The 19,803-nt window shown below is 36.0% G+C and overlaps 1 protein-coding gene across 4 annotated transcripts in view; it reads left to right on the top strand.

Moving 5' to 3' along the window:
- The window catches only part of TCERG1L (transcription elongation regulator 1 like), a 183,575-nt gene that overhangs the window by 152,271 nt on the left and 11,501 nt on the right, over window positions 1-19,803 (top strand). The window contains exons 9-11 of one of the 4 annotated variants that reach the window (XM_034436484.3): window positions 4,127-4,190; window positions 9,510-9,645; window positions 13,965-14,054. In XM_034436484.3, the coding sequence (XP_034292375.1) occupies window positions 4,127-4,190; window positions 9,510-9,645; window positions 13,965-14,054 (290 nt within the window). Of the gene's footprint in view, window positions 1-4,123; window positions 4,191-9,509; window positions 9,646-11,252; window positions 11,360-13,964; window positions 14,055-19,803 lie in introns of those variants that run through there. The other 3 variants (XM_034436483.3, XM_034436486.2, XM_034436485.2) reach the window with 3 other exon arrangements.

The following is a 19,803-nucleotide window of genomic DNA, read 5'->3' as shown; positions in this document are numbered from 1 at the left end:
ACAACTTGCTTCAGTCGATGTTCCTCCTTAAATAGGCTAAGGGAGTGGCCAATTAGCCCTAAGACTCACTCTCGAGGAGACCTCCTCCTGAGGAGCCACTCCTGCCTTTTGGCAGCTCTGCACGCCCGTGCATCGAGAAGAGGCTCCTCCTCTTCGTCCTCTTCCCTTAAAGGAGCTTCTGAAGGCCCTGGCTGAATCCCTGCCTCTGGCACCACATCTTCTCCAGCCTTCTCATTGTCTGACTTGGCTGCACAGGCTGCTGGCGCAACACCACACCAGCCTCCTTGCTGTCAGAATCAGCTACAATCCACACAGGCCGCTGATGGGCCACAACAATAATTAACAATTGTGATGTGTTAAAACCCCACTGTGTGTGTTAAAATCTTCTGAAATACAGGCAGTCCTCAACTTACAACAGTTCATTTAGTGACCATTCAAAGTTACAATGGCACTGAAAAAAAGTGCCTTATGATCATTTTTCACACTTACAACAGTTGCAGCATCCTCATGACCACGTGACCAAAATTCAGATACCTGGCAACTGGTTCAAATTTATGATGGTTGCAATATCTCAGGGTCATGTGATCACTTTTTGTGATCTTCTGACAAGTTAATTCAATGGGGAAGCCAGATTCAGTTAGCAACTCAGTTACTAATTTAACAACTGCGGTGATTCACTTAATAACAGTGACAAGACAGGTCGTAAAATGAGGCAAAACTCACCAAATGTCTCACTTAACAACAGAAATTTTGGACTCAATTGTGGTCCTAAATCAAGGAGAACCTGTAGCCTAAAACCTGTTGGTCTATGTAAGTGTATAAATATCTCAATTGTGGTAGTAGGTTTGATTTTTACCGGAATGGATACTTTGAGATCTGTGATGAAGTGAGTGTCATGGGTGACTGAAATGCTTGGATATCATATTGTCCATGTTTTGAATTCTGAAGTCAAACTTTTGTCCATTAATTCTTTTGGTTGAAGTTTGGTTTGCTTGTCCTACATAAAAAGGGGCATTGATGACAGATGATAGCATATATCATAACAGAAGAAGAATATGCAAAAGCATTCTAATCTTGTGTGTGAAGTGTGGAAACAAACAGACATCTGAGAGTATCCTGACATTAGATCCAAGGTTGTGTTATTTCTTGTGGCTTCTAAGAATCTGATTCAAGTAGGGTGTTTTTAATGTATGCAGGTATGAACTTGCTGCCCATTGCCTGAGAAAGGGCATTGTTATTGTCCAGAATGTGATGCAGCTTATTAATAATACATTTGGATGGCTTGATTGTAAGCTGTAGGTAACAGTCAATGATATTCTGTTGATCTATTTTTGTGGTCTGTCTTTTAATATAGGCATTGATCGGTATATTGATCTTGTTGGATAGGTAATACCGTCTACTGAATTTATAGATGATGGATTTGGGAGTGTATTCTAGATGGGAATCACATTGGTCTGCATAATGATATGTTGGTTGTCCTGAAGAATGTTGATATCTATACATCTACAGGTAGTCCCTGACTTACAGCAGTTCACTTAGTGACCATTCAAAGTTACGACAGCATTGAAAAAAGTGGCTTATGACCATTTTTCACATTTATGACAATTACAGTATCCCAAGGTCACATGATTAATCACCTGACATGCAAAATCAATGGGAAAACCAGATTCACTTAACAACCATGTTACCAATTTAACAATTGCAGTAGTTCACTTAACAAATCTGACAAAAAAGTCATAAAATGGGACAAAACTCACTTAATAAATTTCTCACTTAGCAACAGAAATTTTGGGCTCAGTTGTGGTTGTGAGTTGAGGATTACCTATATTGTGCAGTTTTATTGTGACATTAAGGAAGTGGACTTTTATTACTTCAAAATTGATGGTGAAGTAGAAATCATTGAGGTCATGATGGAATTTGATGAGAAATAGTACTTAGTTGCTAAGATACGATGGATGGATGACATAGATTAGTGTCCTCATCTAGAAATTCACATTATCTTCCCCTTCATTTTTCAGATAAGTTTGTATTTATTTAACTTCCACAGAATACAATTATTTTACATTGATAAATGGTACCAAGTTAAGATGGACATTATTTAGAAATGTTCATATGTTGCTTTGTTATTCTTTGTGGCCATTTAAAAAAATATTCTCATGGTATCTTTTCCAAGATGGAATGGCAGACTTCATATTTCTTATAAAGTAAATGGGTGACCTTTATATATTTGTTATATTGCTCCTATTTTGTTCTTAAACTCAATTTAATTCCAGAAAGTAGGCAATTCCAGTGCCTTTTGACCAATATCCTTTGAAGTTGTTTGCTTTCCCTAGCCTCTTGATTCAAGTTATTTGTTCTCACACTGAGAGAATAAGGTTTAAGTGTATTCAATGGTTTTCTTTCTAGACATTTTTAGATGCCTATGTGGTGAGAAAGATTTTATAGCTGTTTAATACCACATTCTTGTGGAAAATTAGGTCCAATAAGTCAGAGCATATTTTTGTGTGCATTCTTGATACCTACAGTGTGTGTCTTTGATGGAGTAAGAGCAATTGGTGCTCTCCAGAAAGATTATTATCAAGCATTCCAAATTCTTGGAATTTAAAAGAAGCACGATCTTAACTTTGGATAAAGATTAAATAAGATTCTAATCATTCAGAGATTAGAGTTTTATTGATATATTGCAAGTGTGTTAGTAAATAGCCACAATAAACAGGATCTTTTGAGAAAGCCACGGCCTCAGAGTCTTGAATTAATTGGGAGCATTACTCGGAACCATGACAAATGGCTTATAAGTGATGAACTTTTTTTTTATTAAAAAATTTATAAATTTTATTAAAACACAAATTTGACATTTACACAACATACGACATATAAATAGCTTATTGTTTTTAAGCATTGTTTCATAGGGTGATGAACTTTTAATAGCTATTGATTGTTAGCATAATTCAGATGTGGGAAACCTCAACCACATTACTAGATGTGGGGCCTAACCCCTTTTCTCCTAGAGCCGTGATGGCGAACCTATGGCACGCGTGCCCAAAGTGGCACGCAAAGCCATGTCATCCTGGCACGCATGGCCTTGCCTGTTTCTGGCATGCATGCGTGTGTGAGACAATCAGCTGTCCTTCGCGCGTGTGGCAGTGCCGAAAATCAGCCTGAGCATGTGCGACAACCAGCTGATCATTGGGCATCCGTGCGCGATAGAACCTGGAAGTTTGGCTTTTCTGGAGCATGATTCTGATGAGAGCGTGCAACATTTCTACATAACCTTTTTGGCACTCGGTGCCAAAAAGATTCGCCATCACTGTCCTAGAGCTTCTCCAAACATGGCCATAAATTCCTATTATTTTGAGTTGACTTGTTCAATGAACTATTTGTTGATTGTTGCAGAGTTTATACAGTAAATTTACGAGGAATACAATGTGGCTCTTGTTTATCTGTTTACAGTTATTTTTCTTTAAATTTCTTCATAGCGCTTACAAATTATTTATGTTTACTTTTCTACAGAGTCTTTCTAAATGAGAGGACTGTTTTGCCAGGATAATAAATCCTTGAAAGAGGATTCATAGAATCACTTCACACTAAGGTCCTAGAAAATGTTTGGTTAATGGTACTGCCATCTGGTGTACCATTCCCACTTCTGTTATCCATGCCTGAATCTGCAAGGACTGTTTACCTGTTTGTTACCTATATATGTGAAAAGAATGTGATTGATTTCACAATCAATTCAGCTCATTATCAATGCTGTTTTTATTTGCCAAGATTAACTAATGTGCACATAGATAATAGTACTTGTGCATAATCCTTGTTTCCAGATGTGCTAGACTACATTTCCTTGATTCCCAGCAATTATTAAAACCATAACACTCTAACCTATTAAAAAAGATAATTAGAGAGATAAAGAAGGAAAGGGAGGTATAGGTGTGTGTAATGCACATAGAAAGAGTTCTAAACTAAATAGTGAGAAGAATAAATTACAATTGACTTTTTAAATCATTTGTAATGACCAGAGAAACAGAAAATTTAGAAACTGAACCAACTCTAATAAAACAAAAGTTAAATTGGCTGATCTGGTTGGTTTAATGACATATTTGTCACTAACAAGTTTGTTCCCTTTCAGCAGAAAAAGATGGCACAGATCCAGAAGATATGAGTGATGACAGCAGCATCAAAACAAAGAGAAACAAGTAAGTCTTAACAGTATTTAAAAAAGAGAGAGGGAGGGAGAGGGAGGGAGGGAGAAAGCCAAACCAGGCAAAAACAATTCCTCCTCCTCCTCCTCCTCTTCCACCATCATCTTAGGCACAATGACACATGTCATGATCAGACCACACTACATACAGTTTTGGTCACCATATTATAAAAAAGATGTAGAGACTCTAGAAAGAGTGCAGAAAAGAGCAACAAAAATGATTAGAGAGCTGGAGGATAAAACATATGAAGAACAGTTGCAGGAATTGGATACGTCTAGTCTAGTGAAAAGAAAGATTAGGGGTAACATGATAGCAGTGTTCCAATATTTGAGGAATAAAGAAGAAAGGGTCAACCTATTTTCCAAAGAATCAGAAGGCAAGACAAGAAACAACAGATTGAAACGAATCAAGGAGAGATCCAAACTAGAACTAAGGAGAAATTTCCTAACAGTGACAACAATTAACCAACAGAATGACTTGCCTTCTGAAGTTGTGGGTGCTCCATCTCTGGAGGCTTTTAGTAAGAGTATGGACATCCACTTGTACGGAACAGTATAGGATTTCCTGCTTGAGCAGGGAGTTGGATTAGAAGACCTCCAAGGTTCCTTCCAACTGTTATTCTGTTAGCAATAGCAATAGCACTTAGACTTATATACCACTTCATAGTGCTTTTACAGCCCTCTCTAAGCGGTTTACAGAGTCAGCCTATTACCCCCAACAATCCGGGTCCTCATTTTACTCACCTTGCAAGGATAGAAGGCTGAGTGAGCCTGGTGAGATTTGAACTACTGAACTGCAACTAGCAGTCAGCTGAAGTAGCCTGCAGTATTGCGTTCTAACCACTCGCCACCTCGGCTCTTCAAAAATGCTCCAGAGCTGTTATCTTCAAAGATGCTCCAGAGCTGTAGTACAATCATTCTAAAAATGAAATACATTATCCTTATGTAATTTTGAAATATATTGAGTCCTAATAAGTCAAATTCAGAGAATATAAGGATTGGGAGGTCTCTTCCAGATAATCTAGTCCAAACTCCTACCCAGTGGAGTAACACCATAAAACAACATCTCTTATTTAATCATCTAGCCCCTTTTTAAACCCCCCCCCAAAAAAAATGTTTACTACCTCCAAAGACAGTTTGTGTCATTGTTGAATAAATGTTATTGTTGGGATTCTTTCTTGATATCCAATCCAAAATAATTTCCTTATAATTTAAAGCCCTTGTTTCTTGATTTGTCTTTTGGATGCATTGTATAACTAACCGAAAATGCAAATATATACATTGTTTACTGATTCAGCCCATCAGATATTGATGATTGATAGATATAAATACAGATACAGAGATAGATGATAGATAGATAGATAGGTAGGTAGATAGATAGATAGATAGATAGATAGATAGATAGATAGATAGATAGATAGAATTTCAGGTAAGCAGGAATAGGTTGAAGACCAGATGGATCAATGAATATACTGTCCATTTTTCAGGGAGCAATTACTGCATTGCACTGCAAAAATGGCCAGTCACAAATGAGGAATACCTAATTAAAGAAAGAAAGAACATAGAAAAGGCTCCTTTGGGTCTAATCTTGCTGATCCTGAATAAACATTGATTGAGACGAAAAATAATTCTGCTGATGGCCTCTTCCGAACCAAACTTGACTGTTTTGCTCCCAGTGGACTAGTAGCAACATAGATACTATCGTAGAAATTCCTATTCCACCTAGTCTGATCCATTGTGAGGGGCAACATGGGATTTACTTACTGCTTAAAAACTATAAAGCAGCCCAAACAATCCCTTCCTTATTTAGCATTTCAAAGCTGTGTATGCTTTCAATGATCATGGATTCCTTGTGATCTCTTTCTTCCTTAGCATTTTCTAAATTTACCTTTCAGTTTCATGATAATTCCAGAGATAAGCATGTGGACTTAATTTATTAAAAGTTTAAAAAACAGAGTTTGAATCACCAAATATCTCTAAAAAAAAGTTCTATGAAGGAAATATTATTGTCTATCTTGTTAAAATATGGAAAATCAAAAATCAGTCCTCCAAAGGGATAAGAGGATCTGATCTAACCATTCAACCATGTCAATGGAAAAGGTACCACTACATATCAATATTGATTTTCTTGTGGTACTAGAATTTAAGGAATAACTATGGCACCAGCTCACAGCAGAGTTAAACAATGCTTTTGTTCTTGTTGTAATCTGGGACATTGAGAATATTTGTGGATAAGTGCATACAGTATATCTGCTTCTCCCTTACTAAGTTACCATAGCATCTGATGAGGTCGTATTTTGAGCTGAATGCAAAAGTTGCCTGTTTCTATCTTTGCAGCTACTTTTCTATAATATGCAACTTTTGAACCTTAATCAATTTAAGGAATGTAACAAATCTAAGTATCAAAATATCCTAGTGACAGTTCTCTCAGTATCGATCACTACATAATGGACTATTTTAGTCCTTATTAGTTCAACAATATTTGTTTGATTATGAATAATATATAGTGATATATATTAGGGGTCTCCAACCTCTGGGCCGTGGCTGTGAGCCATTTGCAATCGGGTCACGGAAACAGTGGGCAAGTGTGTGCAAATGAAGCTGTGTGTACTTTCCAACCATTTGTGTGGGACCTTCCCCCTCCCACCCTCCACTGGTCCACAAAGCTGGAATGTTTGGGGAACTCTGGTATATATTATTCACTAGGAAGCTAGAAAATGTGATGAATTCTGATACTAATCACAGTTGATTAGGCCATAACACTTTGGCCAAATTAATAAAATAATGATTGTGAGTGGTAGGTTTGTTTATCTATGAGATGTCCACTATTCAGGCCAAAACAGTTTTGCACCTTCCTGTATTCTATTGAATAAAACTCTTATATATATATTTTATATGAATACAGTTTCTATGATATTCTTAGGACATAGGAAAATTTAAGATAAACCTGTGTGTAGTCATTATTATTATTTTATTATTATTATTATCATCATCATCATCATCATCATCATCATCATCATCATCATCATTATGTTTCATACTGATATTTCTTTTTCACATTTAGATATTGATAGATGACATTTAAAATGAAGCAATATTAAGAAAATATAGTTCATTTATGTTTTCTTCAAACTTCAGAATTTTAATACACTGGTTTAACAGTGTTTAATTTGCATAATGCTTTAATTCATTTTTTCTTTTATGGTAGTTTTAGCTGCAAGTATAAGTGCACAACTATTATATTTGTTAAATCATTTTAATTAACTATACTGGAAGAAAGAGATTCTCTCTGGCTACCTTTGCTGATGATTTAACTTTCTGATTCCCATCAATTTCACTGAATATTAATACTTGGTAGTTACCAGAAATTAGATTGGAAGTTTCATAGATCATATTATGGAATATTATAACTTGAAAGAATTAAAATAGCTAATACAATATCCAAGTCACTATTCTAATATGAAAAGTGACATTTTGATAGCTTTAGTGCTACTAATATCATGCAATATCCATTTTAGTGTAATTTAAGAGTGAAATTTTAATGCAATTATGGATAGCAAGAAGATAATACTGTAAGTTAGGACCCATATTGCTTAACTGGGGAATGCAATTTATTACCGGAAAGTAAATTTTAACATTTCTATTACAATTGACCCCCCCTTTTCTGTCCCCTGTTTCTAATCTGTAGTTCCCCTGGTGTCCAAGTTGTATCGCTACCAAAAGTCAGTCTCCTTTTATTAAGTTTTTGAAATGAGTTTCCTAAAATCTGTGATACATTTTAAAGCAGCAATTTGATTGAAAATATGAAAGAATAATTTGCAGCCCGTGACACTTATTGGTTTGTTCTGCAACCTCAGAATCTGGAAACAGGTAGTCTAATATACTCAAAATATACTTCATTAGAAGAACTGGATATCCAGGTGCCTTCCTTTTTTAAAAAAAATTCAACCTTCCAGAAATCAGCCCATCAAATTAAAAAGTGTAAATATATTACATTTTTTTAGACTGCTATGATTATTTTAAAAAATATGTTGCAGATGAGACCAAATATAACGGCTAGGTATAAATTATAAATATAATGGCTAGATGGGAAGGCAGAGATTTATTTAGCCTGTTCTCTATTTGCTGTATTGTTCATTATTTCTTCTTAAAAAAGAAACAAGTAGAAATTAAGTTGGGATTTGGAGAGGGACTGATGAAGGTTCTTCTTTTAAATTTCTTGACAAGAAGAACATGAGCAAGTTAAGTAGTTGAATCACTTTTTTTTACGCTTGAAATTGTCTGCACAAGTCCTGCAGTTTGTAAAGAAGTGATTTGCCATTGTTTCCTTCTTAGAGCTGAAAAAGAGTGGCCCAAGGTCACTCAACTGACTTCGTGTCTAAGGCAGGACTAGAATTTGCCATCTCCTGGTTTCTAGCCACTGCACCCAGTTGGATTTCAGTTAAATTACTATTACAGACCACATCTTCTCTTTATATCGCTTTGTGTCACTTCTTCACATTTTTTCTTGATAGTAATAGATGAATAGAATAGAAAGATGAAAATATCTTCTTACTTCATTGATTTCCAGGTTTCCACCTTAAAGTACGAAATGTCTTGTGAATATATTTTTTTCTTTGCCAAATGCTCCCAAAGATATTTTGTGAATAATTTCAGACCCCGATGAGTCTTAACAATAGGAATACTCGGCAATATATCAAACACTTAGTAGGCTGCTTCACTTTTAGTTATTGTTTTCAGTTATCTTCTTGTCATATTTTTTCCTACCCATCATCTTTTCCTTCTCTGCTATGTCTTATTAAGTAAAAAGCAAAACAGAACAAAAAACAGAACAAAAAAAACCCCCAAGGAGCAAATTCTTCATGTGATTTGTTGAACTTGTCAACATATCCATGTTATCAAGCGCCATATTCATCTTTAAGGATTCTTTATACATTTCACTGAACACACAAAGTAATCTATTTTAGATATTTGCCTAAATCGACAAATGCTGGAAAGCAACTTTTGAAAAAGATGCAGACACTTGGAAGGAGAATACTGGCAGTAGCCCTTTTCCTACATGTCTTTAGATTATTTGAAAAAGCCAGTTTTTAAACAGTCAAAAGTTTGTTCTAACACCAGAGCTTTGCGGTATTGCATTTAACTAGATAATATGATAACACATTGTCTCAGATTAAAATTTAGCAAATACTTTCCAAGTTCACTACGGAGAAAAATATGTTGCTTATATTTTCCTAGATGCTCCTGCGCGCTAAAGTTTACCATGAGTTTAAAAATGCATATATCACTTTGTGTATCTCTTCTATTATTTAAGGTTGGAAAATTCACAGAATACAGAGCTAGAAAAAATAACAATGGAAGAGAAAAATGTGAAAACATCCGAACATCAGATTACCCTTCCTTTGGAGGAACGTATTACCCATTTTCGAGATATGCTTCTGGAAAGAGGGGTAAGAAATTGCCTACAGTTTTCCTGATTCCTGTAATATTGGCAACATGATATAATCTTAATATATGTAATAGATACATTGCAACAGACTAATGGTTTAGATTGGTTGTTCTTATCAATAGATTGGTTGTTCTTATCAATAGATATCTTCACTGTTTGCTATTATGTTGTTGCCGTTTACTGTGCACAAGCTTAGCTTTTTTTAAAAAAGAAAACAATAAGAACATGACTTGTGCTTATCAAGTTTCTTGATCCTGTCCATGTATTGTGTATGTCTAGTCTAATGAAAAGAAGGACTAGGTGTCAAACTATTTTCCAAAACAGCCAAAGGGGACATGATGGCACTGTTCCAATATTTGAAGGACTCAAATTATTTTGCAAAGCACCAAAAGGCAAAAGCACCAAGAAACAATGGCAAATCACCAAGAAACAATGGTTGGAAACTAACCAAAGAGAGAAGCAAACTAGAACTAAGGAGAAATTTCCTAATAGGGAGAGCAATTAACCAATGGAATAATTTGCCTTCCAGTTGTGATTTGTGGGTGCTCCATCATTGAAGGCTTTGAAAAAGACAATGGACAATAAATATACTATTTATTCAGATAAATATACTATTTATCTGAAATAGTATAAGGGCTCCTGCTCAAGCAGAAAACCTCCAAGTCCCTTCCAAATTATTCTGTTCTATGCTTATGCTGTCTGAAGTATTGCTGTTTCCATTAGCAGTTCAGTAACATAAATTTCTCCAACCAGATGCTTGGATTACAGCTCCATAATTTCCACTCAGAACAGGTAATAAGACAGGAAATATGGAATCATAGTTAAATACATCTAGAAGCTAGCAGACTGGGGAATTTTAAATCTTATCCATTGAGAAGCTATTTCAATGTACTGAGTTAACTGCAAATTCCAATTTCTGATCTCTGCCTAATCTTAAATAATTATATTATCTATCTCTCTAAACTATTAAATGTACATTTAATGATATGATATTCTTCATGAGGATCTTCTTTTAAGTTCATCATTAAGATATCATAAAACTATACAGGTTAAATTGTTAAAGAATTCATTTTGGTATATTAAAATTATTGGTCCACTATGCAAGCATTTATTTAGCAGCTGTGAGCCAATAGAACTCACTGAGTTTAATATTTTTGTTATATTTCATCCTACAGAGGTAGTACTTGAAATTCCAGGTCTAGAAGGGAAATCACACTGATCCTAATGCAATCAACACTCTCCGTTTTGGCAGGATGCCATTGCAGGGAAACAATGTTGTGATCTTCTCTGTCCAAATATCTATAATGTATGAGATTACATTGCAGAGAAACAGTTCCTGCTATACAATGTTTGGATGCATTGATAACTAAGAAAAGTAAATTTAGCATCCAGGAAAGAAATGTGTTTTGAAATTAATTGGGTGTTCATGCTAGCCTTCAGAGATTGCTTTTTGCACTTATTTTTAGTTAACTTCACTCGCAAGTTGTTTTGAAGACCAGTCTTATAGATTTACCCCATATCTTCTAAAAGTACACTACAAATCATTAAAATTGGGGGTGGTTTTTTTGCGTTCTCTATCCTAATCTTTATACTTTGATTTTTCTTCAGAAACAATAGCCACATTTCCCATTAGAAATAAAGACTCCTGAATAAGTGAGATTAAGAGGACATAAGGCAGGAGTAGCTGTTGCAATAAATACAAGCCTAAGCATTTGACACGCTAAAAATAATACTTTTAATTATGGTATGTATGTATCTAATCAATTTATTGATTAGAATCTAGTACATAAAATTTGTAAACTGAAATTGTTTTCTGGCATAATTACCAGATGCTAATGAATAGTTACAGGTAGAAATTGGAGATTATTTAATAATGAAGTTTGGTAATTTGTACTGTACTGTATGTCCATCTGCTACATACTCTACCATACAGGTAATCCTTGTTTAGCAATCCTTGTTGCCTCAGAAACGACTGTCCATAGTTATAATGGTTCTGAAATAAAAACTTTGGGCCAATGCCTGCATTTCTTTCGGAGTGAGGAGAGAAATGCGAGCATGGGTCACAAAATTGACCCCCACAGGACAGAGAGATTGCTTAAGCAATCTATGTCTTCCTGAGCTGCTTTTCTCCATGGTGCAAGATGTCTCTAAAAAGTTAACCACATGGTAACAAGCTCAGTTCTGGGACTTTAATTAATTGATTAGAACCCTCCTTTGCACTTGCTTTTCTGCTTCACACTGACAAGACTCTAACCAGTTTTAAATGAAAGCTTTTTTTTTTTTTTTTGCCTCCTAAACTGCTAGTGGCTTAGAGCAGGGAGCCACTAGCACATTCCTTTCAATGTGCATTCCCCATTATATGCCTGCTTAATCTCTACTATGAATGTAAATAAAAACACCAACATTTGCACTTTTATCCAGCTTCCTCATGAGTTGAGTTCTAGACATCTTTCCTGCTGTTTGGGCTCACCGAACTATTTGGGGCAATATCTTTCTGATGCTCTAGAGCAGGGGTGTCAAACTTGCGGCCTATGGGCCAGATGCATCACGCACTGGCCACACCCAGGCCCAGTTTAGCGAAGGGTGAAAAAGTCATGATACATCATATGACAATGCCGTGACGACACGAGTTTGACACCCCTGCTCTAAAGCAAAGGAAAGCCTGAATAAAATTATAAGCATTGCTACAGTCCCATGATGTTCACTTAACTGCTTTGCTTAACCAAGTTGCCAGTTCCAACTGTGGCCACTAAATGAAGACTACCAGTATTGGATCTCTGCTGTGGAATGTAGTCTAAATTCCCAGGCAGGAAGGGCTGTATTCCAGAGAAGCAAGAGACAGTGAAATCTAGATAGTTTGGTTGAGAGGAAGAGGGTCAAAAGAGCTCCCTAGGACAGGGATGGCTAACCTTTACTGGACTGAGTGTCCAAAGTGTGTATGCGCACACAAGTGAATGCGCACATGTGTACCCAAACTCCCAAAATGCAATGCACGCACCCCCCACGCATGCCCCCCACCCCCGTGCATGTGCATGCACACCCCACATGTGCCCCACACCCTGGGCATGTGCACGCAGCCCCCCGCACATGTACATGATCGCTTGCATGCCCACAGAGAGGGTGCTGTGGCCATAGGTTCCATAGGTTTACCATCAGGACCCTAGGAGTTCTTAGAGTTATATCTTTAGTGGTGCAAGTAGTTGGGTTTAGTTTGGAAAGATTTCTATCTACAGATGAGGAACAATAAAAGAAACTGATTTGAAGCAACTCAGAATGTCTTTCTTGGTTTTTGAAGTCGTACAGGTCAGAAATAGAAACATTTTTCAGGCTATCCCAAGCCTGCTGGATATGACTACTAGAGTCAGATATGAAAGTGCAGCTAACTTCCTTATCTAAGTTGTAGCCTGAAGATTCTGGAGAATTCTTCTGTGCAATGTTTTGGTTATATTTGGTTTGTTCTAATAAAGGAATTGTCCTCTCATGAATTTAAGAGTGAACTGTACATAAACTTGGTTATGCACTTCCAATAAAGGAAGATGGAAAATGTATATGGAGACCAACTGAGACCCAGTGACTTTTATAGTGAATTATTCCAATGTCTTTTCAGTTTGAAGCCTCCTAAATTGCTGAAATGTTCAGAAAAGCTCTGAACAAAAGCTGAACTTGTGTAGAAAGAATAAAAGATGAATAAGTATTCGTCTGAATACATGCTGTGTGAAGAACATTTGCTAAAAAAGTAAATCTTGGATAGCAAGTGGAATGGGCTTGATCATTCTATTATTAGATTCCCAATCACTGTATATGACAGTCTGCTTTCAGTTCTTTTTAAACAAAATGTTCTCTTTTTATTTAATTTCTAGTCTGAGGAAAGGAATCATTTCTTTTTCCTACTTCTTATAGCCCATTTTCTTTTGAATCTAAATTCCTGTGATGATTTTTTGCTTGTGCTACAATAATAATTTAGATGATTGACAATATCATTCAAAACATTGTACACTGTAATATTTCTTTAATAAGATATTGGTACCTACTTCTGTGCCATGGTGGCACAGTGGTTAGTGGTTAGAATGCAGTACTGCAGGCTACGTCTGCTGACTGCCGGCTGCCTACAGTTTGGCAGTTTGATTATCACTGGCTCAAAGTTGACTCAGCCTTCCATCCTTCTGAGATGGGTAAAATGAGGACTCTGTAAATCACTTAGAGAGGGCTGTAAAAGCACTCTGTGAAGCAGTGTGTAAGTCTAAGTGCTATTGCTATTTTATTCTCAAGCCTTTAAACTTTGTTTATACAGTGTGTCTTCCATTAACATTTTTTTTCCAGGTCTCTGCATTTTCCACATGGGAAAAAGAACTTCATAAAATTGTGTTTGATCCACGTTATCTTCTACTAAACTCAGAAGAACGTAAACAGGTGAGTTCTTGTTTTGGTAGCTTTTTTAAAAAATTACAGGCTATAATGTAAAATAGATCAAAATTTAAATAATAATACACAGAAAATAATTTTATTAAAGGTCAAATTATATTGTCATTTTTAGGACATCAATAAAAATGTACACTAAATCAGAAATGAGTTATTATTAAATCACATATTTTAATAGCCATGGAGATTTCAATCAGCTTTTACCTGGTGCAATGAAGAAAGCCTCAGATTATTCTCTTATTGAGAGAGCATTTTATGATCGGATTTTATGATCTCTCTTTGGTACACAACATTTTATAAAATGCACGTTACATTTTATTTTGGGCTGCATAAGACATCATCAGTAACCATGACGTGTGTGCATAAAATTGGGGGTATTTGACTCTTATGTTTTCAAGATGAAATTTTAAACATTTGAGTTTAATTAATAATAACTAATGCAAAATGTCCTGTACATTTAATAATTTACTATCTGTTACGTTAAGAGAGTTAGTTCACTGATTAATTTAGAATGTCTCTGAGGATTATCCTCAAAGATTTCTATCTTACATAGGTTACATGTTGTATCTAGCATTTAATACCGTGCACTTCAACAAAAATCATTTAAATTGAAACATTTTTTCTTTCATTGAAAGAAGAAGGACTTGTGATTCCCAAATATGGTTGAATTACAATTCCCAGCCATACTGTGGTGAAGGATGCTAGAAATTTTATGCAACATCTCAAGAATCATAGATTCTCAATATTTTTTTAATGCTCTTGAGCATACCAGCTTGAAAAATATAATCCTGGATGAAAAGAAAGCACTTTTATCAAAGCTGTTGCTACTATTATGCAGATTAAGGTGACCATCTTAAACTGCTATTGGTTGTCATGGATGGGCAGAAAACTATTAGTTTTCTAATTTGTTTTTATGGCCATTAATTATAATTTATTTTTATTGAATTTGTTATAACGAGAAGGGATGTTTCTGTGATTTTCTTTCCTGTGTGCCAATGTTTACTGCAAAGTGATGTGTGTTGCTAATTTTTTTTTGCTATAGTCTATTTACAACCAACCCTTTGTTGGTGCCTACAAAATAATTTAAAAATAACCATTTTAATTTATTCTTTCTTCTATTTATTCAACACTGATATTAAATTTAAATATTTTGGTGAGACATCTCTAAATATATATTTTATCAAAGCATAGCTGCATTTTTACTCTAAAATGATTGTGAGGATTTAGAATAAGAAGGAAACAGTAGATCTGAATATTTCACACACCACAGGAAACTCTCTACTTTTTTTGGTGACAGAAGCAAAGGCCCAATCTAGTTATCCTAACAATTTTTAATATCCTTTCATTTATTAAGCATATGCATTATATACAATAGTATAATCATTTAATGAGCAGTGACAATTTGCATATATATAAATCACAGTCCATTTTGAATACATAGCAGAAAAAAGAGTCTTGATAGTTAACAAGAGTCTTGATACTACATGGCAGGGGTGAAATTTATTTACCTTCCCTACTGTTTTGTCAAAGTGCACATGCCAGGCGCACACTTTCTTTGTTTGCAGCACTGCTGTCTGCGCTTGCACAAAGCCTTTGCACATGCGCAGAGGCTTAAAATGTCACAAAAAAGCGACATCATGACATCCATGCGAGTGGGCGGAGCCTCCTGCAGCCTTCCCTACTGGTTCTCCCAAGCCGGATAGAACTGACTGGATTTCACCCCTGATATATGGTACAAAGCTATTACAGAATCTGGATGTTTTGGATATCATGAAGCCTCCTCACAGAAGGTAACAAAGAAAACCGGTCATGGAGAGGATGTGTAGCATCCCTGACAATACTGCAGACTATTGTCAAGCTTAGATGCCATGTCCTGGATAGAAGGAAATGAACTTCCAATAATCTTTTCTGCTGTCCTCACCACTCTCTGCACTGCCTTCCTGTCTCAAACAGTAATACTGCCAAACCACACAGCAATACAATATGACAGGATGCTTTCAATCCTCCTTCTATAGAGACGGGTAAGACCAGGAGAAGGAAGATGTGCTTTTCCTTCTGCATATTTTGGGCACTTGACCAGTAGAGAAAGTCCTTATCAGTTTTCTTTGATTAAAAGACCAAAGTTTTATTTGACATTTTTTGATTACTAAGAAAAAAATAATAATAAAATTAATATTTGATGAAGGCATTACACGAGGCCTTATACATCTTAATTTGCTATTTTGAAAATTAATGCACAAAGCTAGTTTATTTGCCTCACTTTTAGTGAACCTTCTGTTAAACTGGTAAAGCATAAGAAACGATGGTCAAAAGTCAAAAGAAATATGCATGATTAAATGATGGGGAGGCTGAAAGCTAAATCTTTGTGCAGATTTTCAGAACTAACAATAAATGAATTCTCTTTGAATATGGGCAGTGGACAATTTATAGGAAACATTAAAAACCAACCTGCGTATTGTGCAGAATAGGATAATAGACTGAAAGTTTCATGTTCATCTGAAACATTTTTGATTAATGTGTATGGAGTCATGGTTGAGTTGAAGATTTCCCTGAAAAATTATTGCTATCAGATCTGGGATACAACAAGAAAAATGAGTGGCGGCAAAAAAAAGCCAGGTTTTTTTTTAAACTTATTGGTGCTGTCTCACTGTCATTTGTATCCTTGCAGTCCACATCTGCTATCCTACTTCATATAAGTAGAAAATCATAATGATAGATATGGAAGTCTTTTGGAGAAAATTCATGTGTACCCATGGAGGGCAAGGATCAAAGTACCCAAGCTGTTGGATACAGCACAGTGATCCTTGTGCTGCAGCTTTGAGAAGGAGTACAGCTTGGATTGCAAAACTTGGTCACTATTTTAAACAATTTCATATCTTTTTGCGGATGTCTCTAAGAAAAAACTAATTTCTTAGTCTTTCATAATTATGTAAGAACTTTCAATGCATTAAAGAAGTAGTAGTGACTGCTGCACACTTTCTAAATGGACAATGGTTTACCTTATTGCCCCTGAGAACATTGTATTAGAATGGATCCTTACATAAGCACACAAATGCTGGCCTGACAATGGGAAAAGTGTGCAGCAATTGCTTGGCAATAAGTTTTAGGCTGCACAAACTTTCAAGACTTTTCCTTCCACGCCAAATGGGAAGAGAAAAGTTAGCTGAGTCCTGAACTGGTTCAAATTCTAGGGAGAGTTTCATATTTTTAAAAGTAGGATTACACCCTGTTATATTGATAAGGCATTTTCTGCCCTTAATGAAAGGATCTGAAAAGAGGAAGATAAAAAAAAAAAACACTATATTCCTGCTGAAAGGCACATAAGCTTTCAACAATTATTTGAAAGCTTATGACATAGTCCTAGACTTATAACCATTCATTTAGTGACCATTCAAAGCAGGGGTGAAATGCTCCCAGTTCGGACCGGACCACCCAATCCGGTAGCGATGGAGGCGGGTGGTTCGGAGAACCAGTAGCAAAAATTCCTGCCCCCCTCCCCATGCCCAGCTGAGCCGCACAATCATCAGAGGCTTTTTTTTTTTTTACTTTTAAAAGCATTTTTTCTACAACCTCTTTGGCCAAAAGAGTGCTTTTAAAAGTAAAAAAAAAAAAGCCTCTGATGATTGCCTGACTCAGCTGGGATCGTCAAAGGCTTTTAAAAGAAAAAAATCCCCTTTTTTTCTTTTAAATGCCTCTGACAATCCAAGCTGAGTTGCCTGATGGGCAGAGGCATTTAAAAGAATGCAGCTGAGACAACTCAGCTGGGATCGTCAGAGCCTTTTGAAAGCATTTTTACAACCTCTTTGCTGAAGAGGTTGTAGAAAAAATGCTTTTAAAAGTTAAAAAAAAATTGGCCACGCCCACCCAGTCACATTACCCCACCACCACCAAGCCACGCCCACAGAACTGGTAGTCACAAATTTTAGATTTCACCACTGATTCAAAGTTAATAATGGCACTGAAGAAAGTGGCTTACAATTGTCCTCATACTTACAACCATTGCAGCATCCCCACAGTCATGTGATCAAAATTCGGGCACTTGGCAAATTGATATATACTTATAATGGTTGCAGCATCCTGGAGTTATGTTTTCACCATGTGCAACCTCCCCATCCAGTTTCTGACAAGCAAATGGGGAAAGCCAGATTCATTTAAAGACCATATGATTAACTTAACAACTGCAGTGGTAAACTTAACAACAACCATGGTAAAAAGTATTATGTACCAGGCATGATTTATTTAACTATCATCTGTCTTAGCAATGGAAATTTTGATCCCAATTGTGGTCAAGAACTGCCTGTAGGACAAAGACCTAGTGAGGGTTTCTTAAGTCCATCTGAGGCCTGAACATTATTTGTCTACCTTTTCATCTTACAATTATGTTCCGTTAAATTGATATCCTTACTAGCTGAATGATGTTACAATTCTATCAGCATTCAATGGGTGAACTTTGTTTATAGACCTAATATTGCCTTAAGGGCTTAGATTTTGGAATAAAGAGCTACTTTATCAATTTTATGTGATCATCTCCTTCTCATTTCAAGGAAGGCTGTTTCCTTTGACAATTAAAATGTGCTTGTTTACCAAATTCTAAGGTATGGTGAAGATTGTATATGTGCATGAGAAGAACCTAAAAAACAAACAAAAATGTATTTTCTGTTCTTATGTTTGCAAAACATGGTGGCTTTGATCCAAAGAACCTATCAAATGATTATATTTGGGTTGATCAATCTTTCGTAAAGAGGATTGTTTCAGGGGGACGGACTCAATTTCTCAAAAGCACAAGCAAAATCTATTTGCCACAGGTGTAGCTACATCCACTTGTTGGAAGGGACTTGGATATCAGATGTCTAATTTCCTCAATTTCTGAGGCCCCCTGGTTTTTAATCTTATTCGTTGTGCTATGTTCTAGGTTGGTGTCTGTACCATTTCAATATTTTTATATCATTTTACTTTTCATATATGTTTGAATATCCATTTGCTAGAAAACTAAAATAAAACTGATATAAAAGCAACAAAAAACTGTTTGTGCCAAAGGTCATTTTCATCATCTCTCATGTAAAGTTGGATAAGGCTGTTACATTTCTCCTCAGATCAGGGTATAGCAACATTAAAAACCTGTGGCCATCCAGCTTTCTGTGGAACTCCAAAATAAAACATGACAGAACCTTCTCATTCATGTTTCCAGAAATATTCAATAATATACTGCCATCAATTTGGCAAGCATAAATAGCACACAGTACTGATTATAGACATGGTTATTGTTATTCAATTAAATCCTCTTTCATTCTGCCGCACCTAGGCCTACCCATTGCAGTGTTCTGAAGGATTCCCTGATTTTTCAGAGCAAGGGTGTGTGTATATGTTTGCATTTGTGCACACATGCATAAAGCACGGGGTGGTATTCACTTACCTTTCCTACCAGTTCACAAATGTGTGTGTGCACGCATACGCATAGCCCCAAAAATGTGTAAAAATGGAACGTAATGATGTCCGTGCGGGTGGGGGTGGGGTAAATTCTGCAGTCGCCCCTAACGGTTCACCCGAAACCGGATATAACTGGCTGAATACCACCACTGATAAAACATTACATTGGGGGTATAAGACTCACTTCTTGCACAGTTAATTAAAAGCAACACAATAGCAAAATTAACAATTGCAGATGGAAAGGATGGATGGATGGAAACAGACCCAAAAAGGAGAGTCAGATTATGTAATTTTGGAAAAACATTGTAAGTAA

Source organism: Pantherophis guttatus, chromosome 6 (assembly GCF_059756535.1).
Source record: "Pantherophis guttatus breed Tessera chromosome 6, ASM5975653v1, whole genome shotgun sequence".
In the NCBI taxonomy this organism is placed as follows: domain Eukaryota; kingdom Metazoa; phylum Chordata; class Lepidosauria; order Squamata; family Colubridae; genus Pantherophis; species Pantherophis guttatus.
Note: the sequence above shows the minus strand (reverse complement) of the source record. Positions and strands in the feature narration are given on the sequence as shown.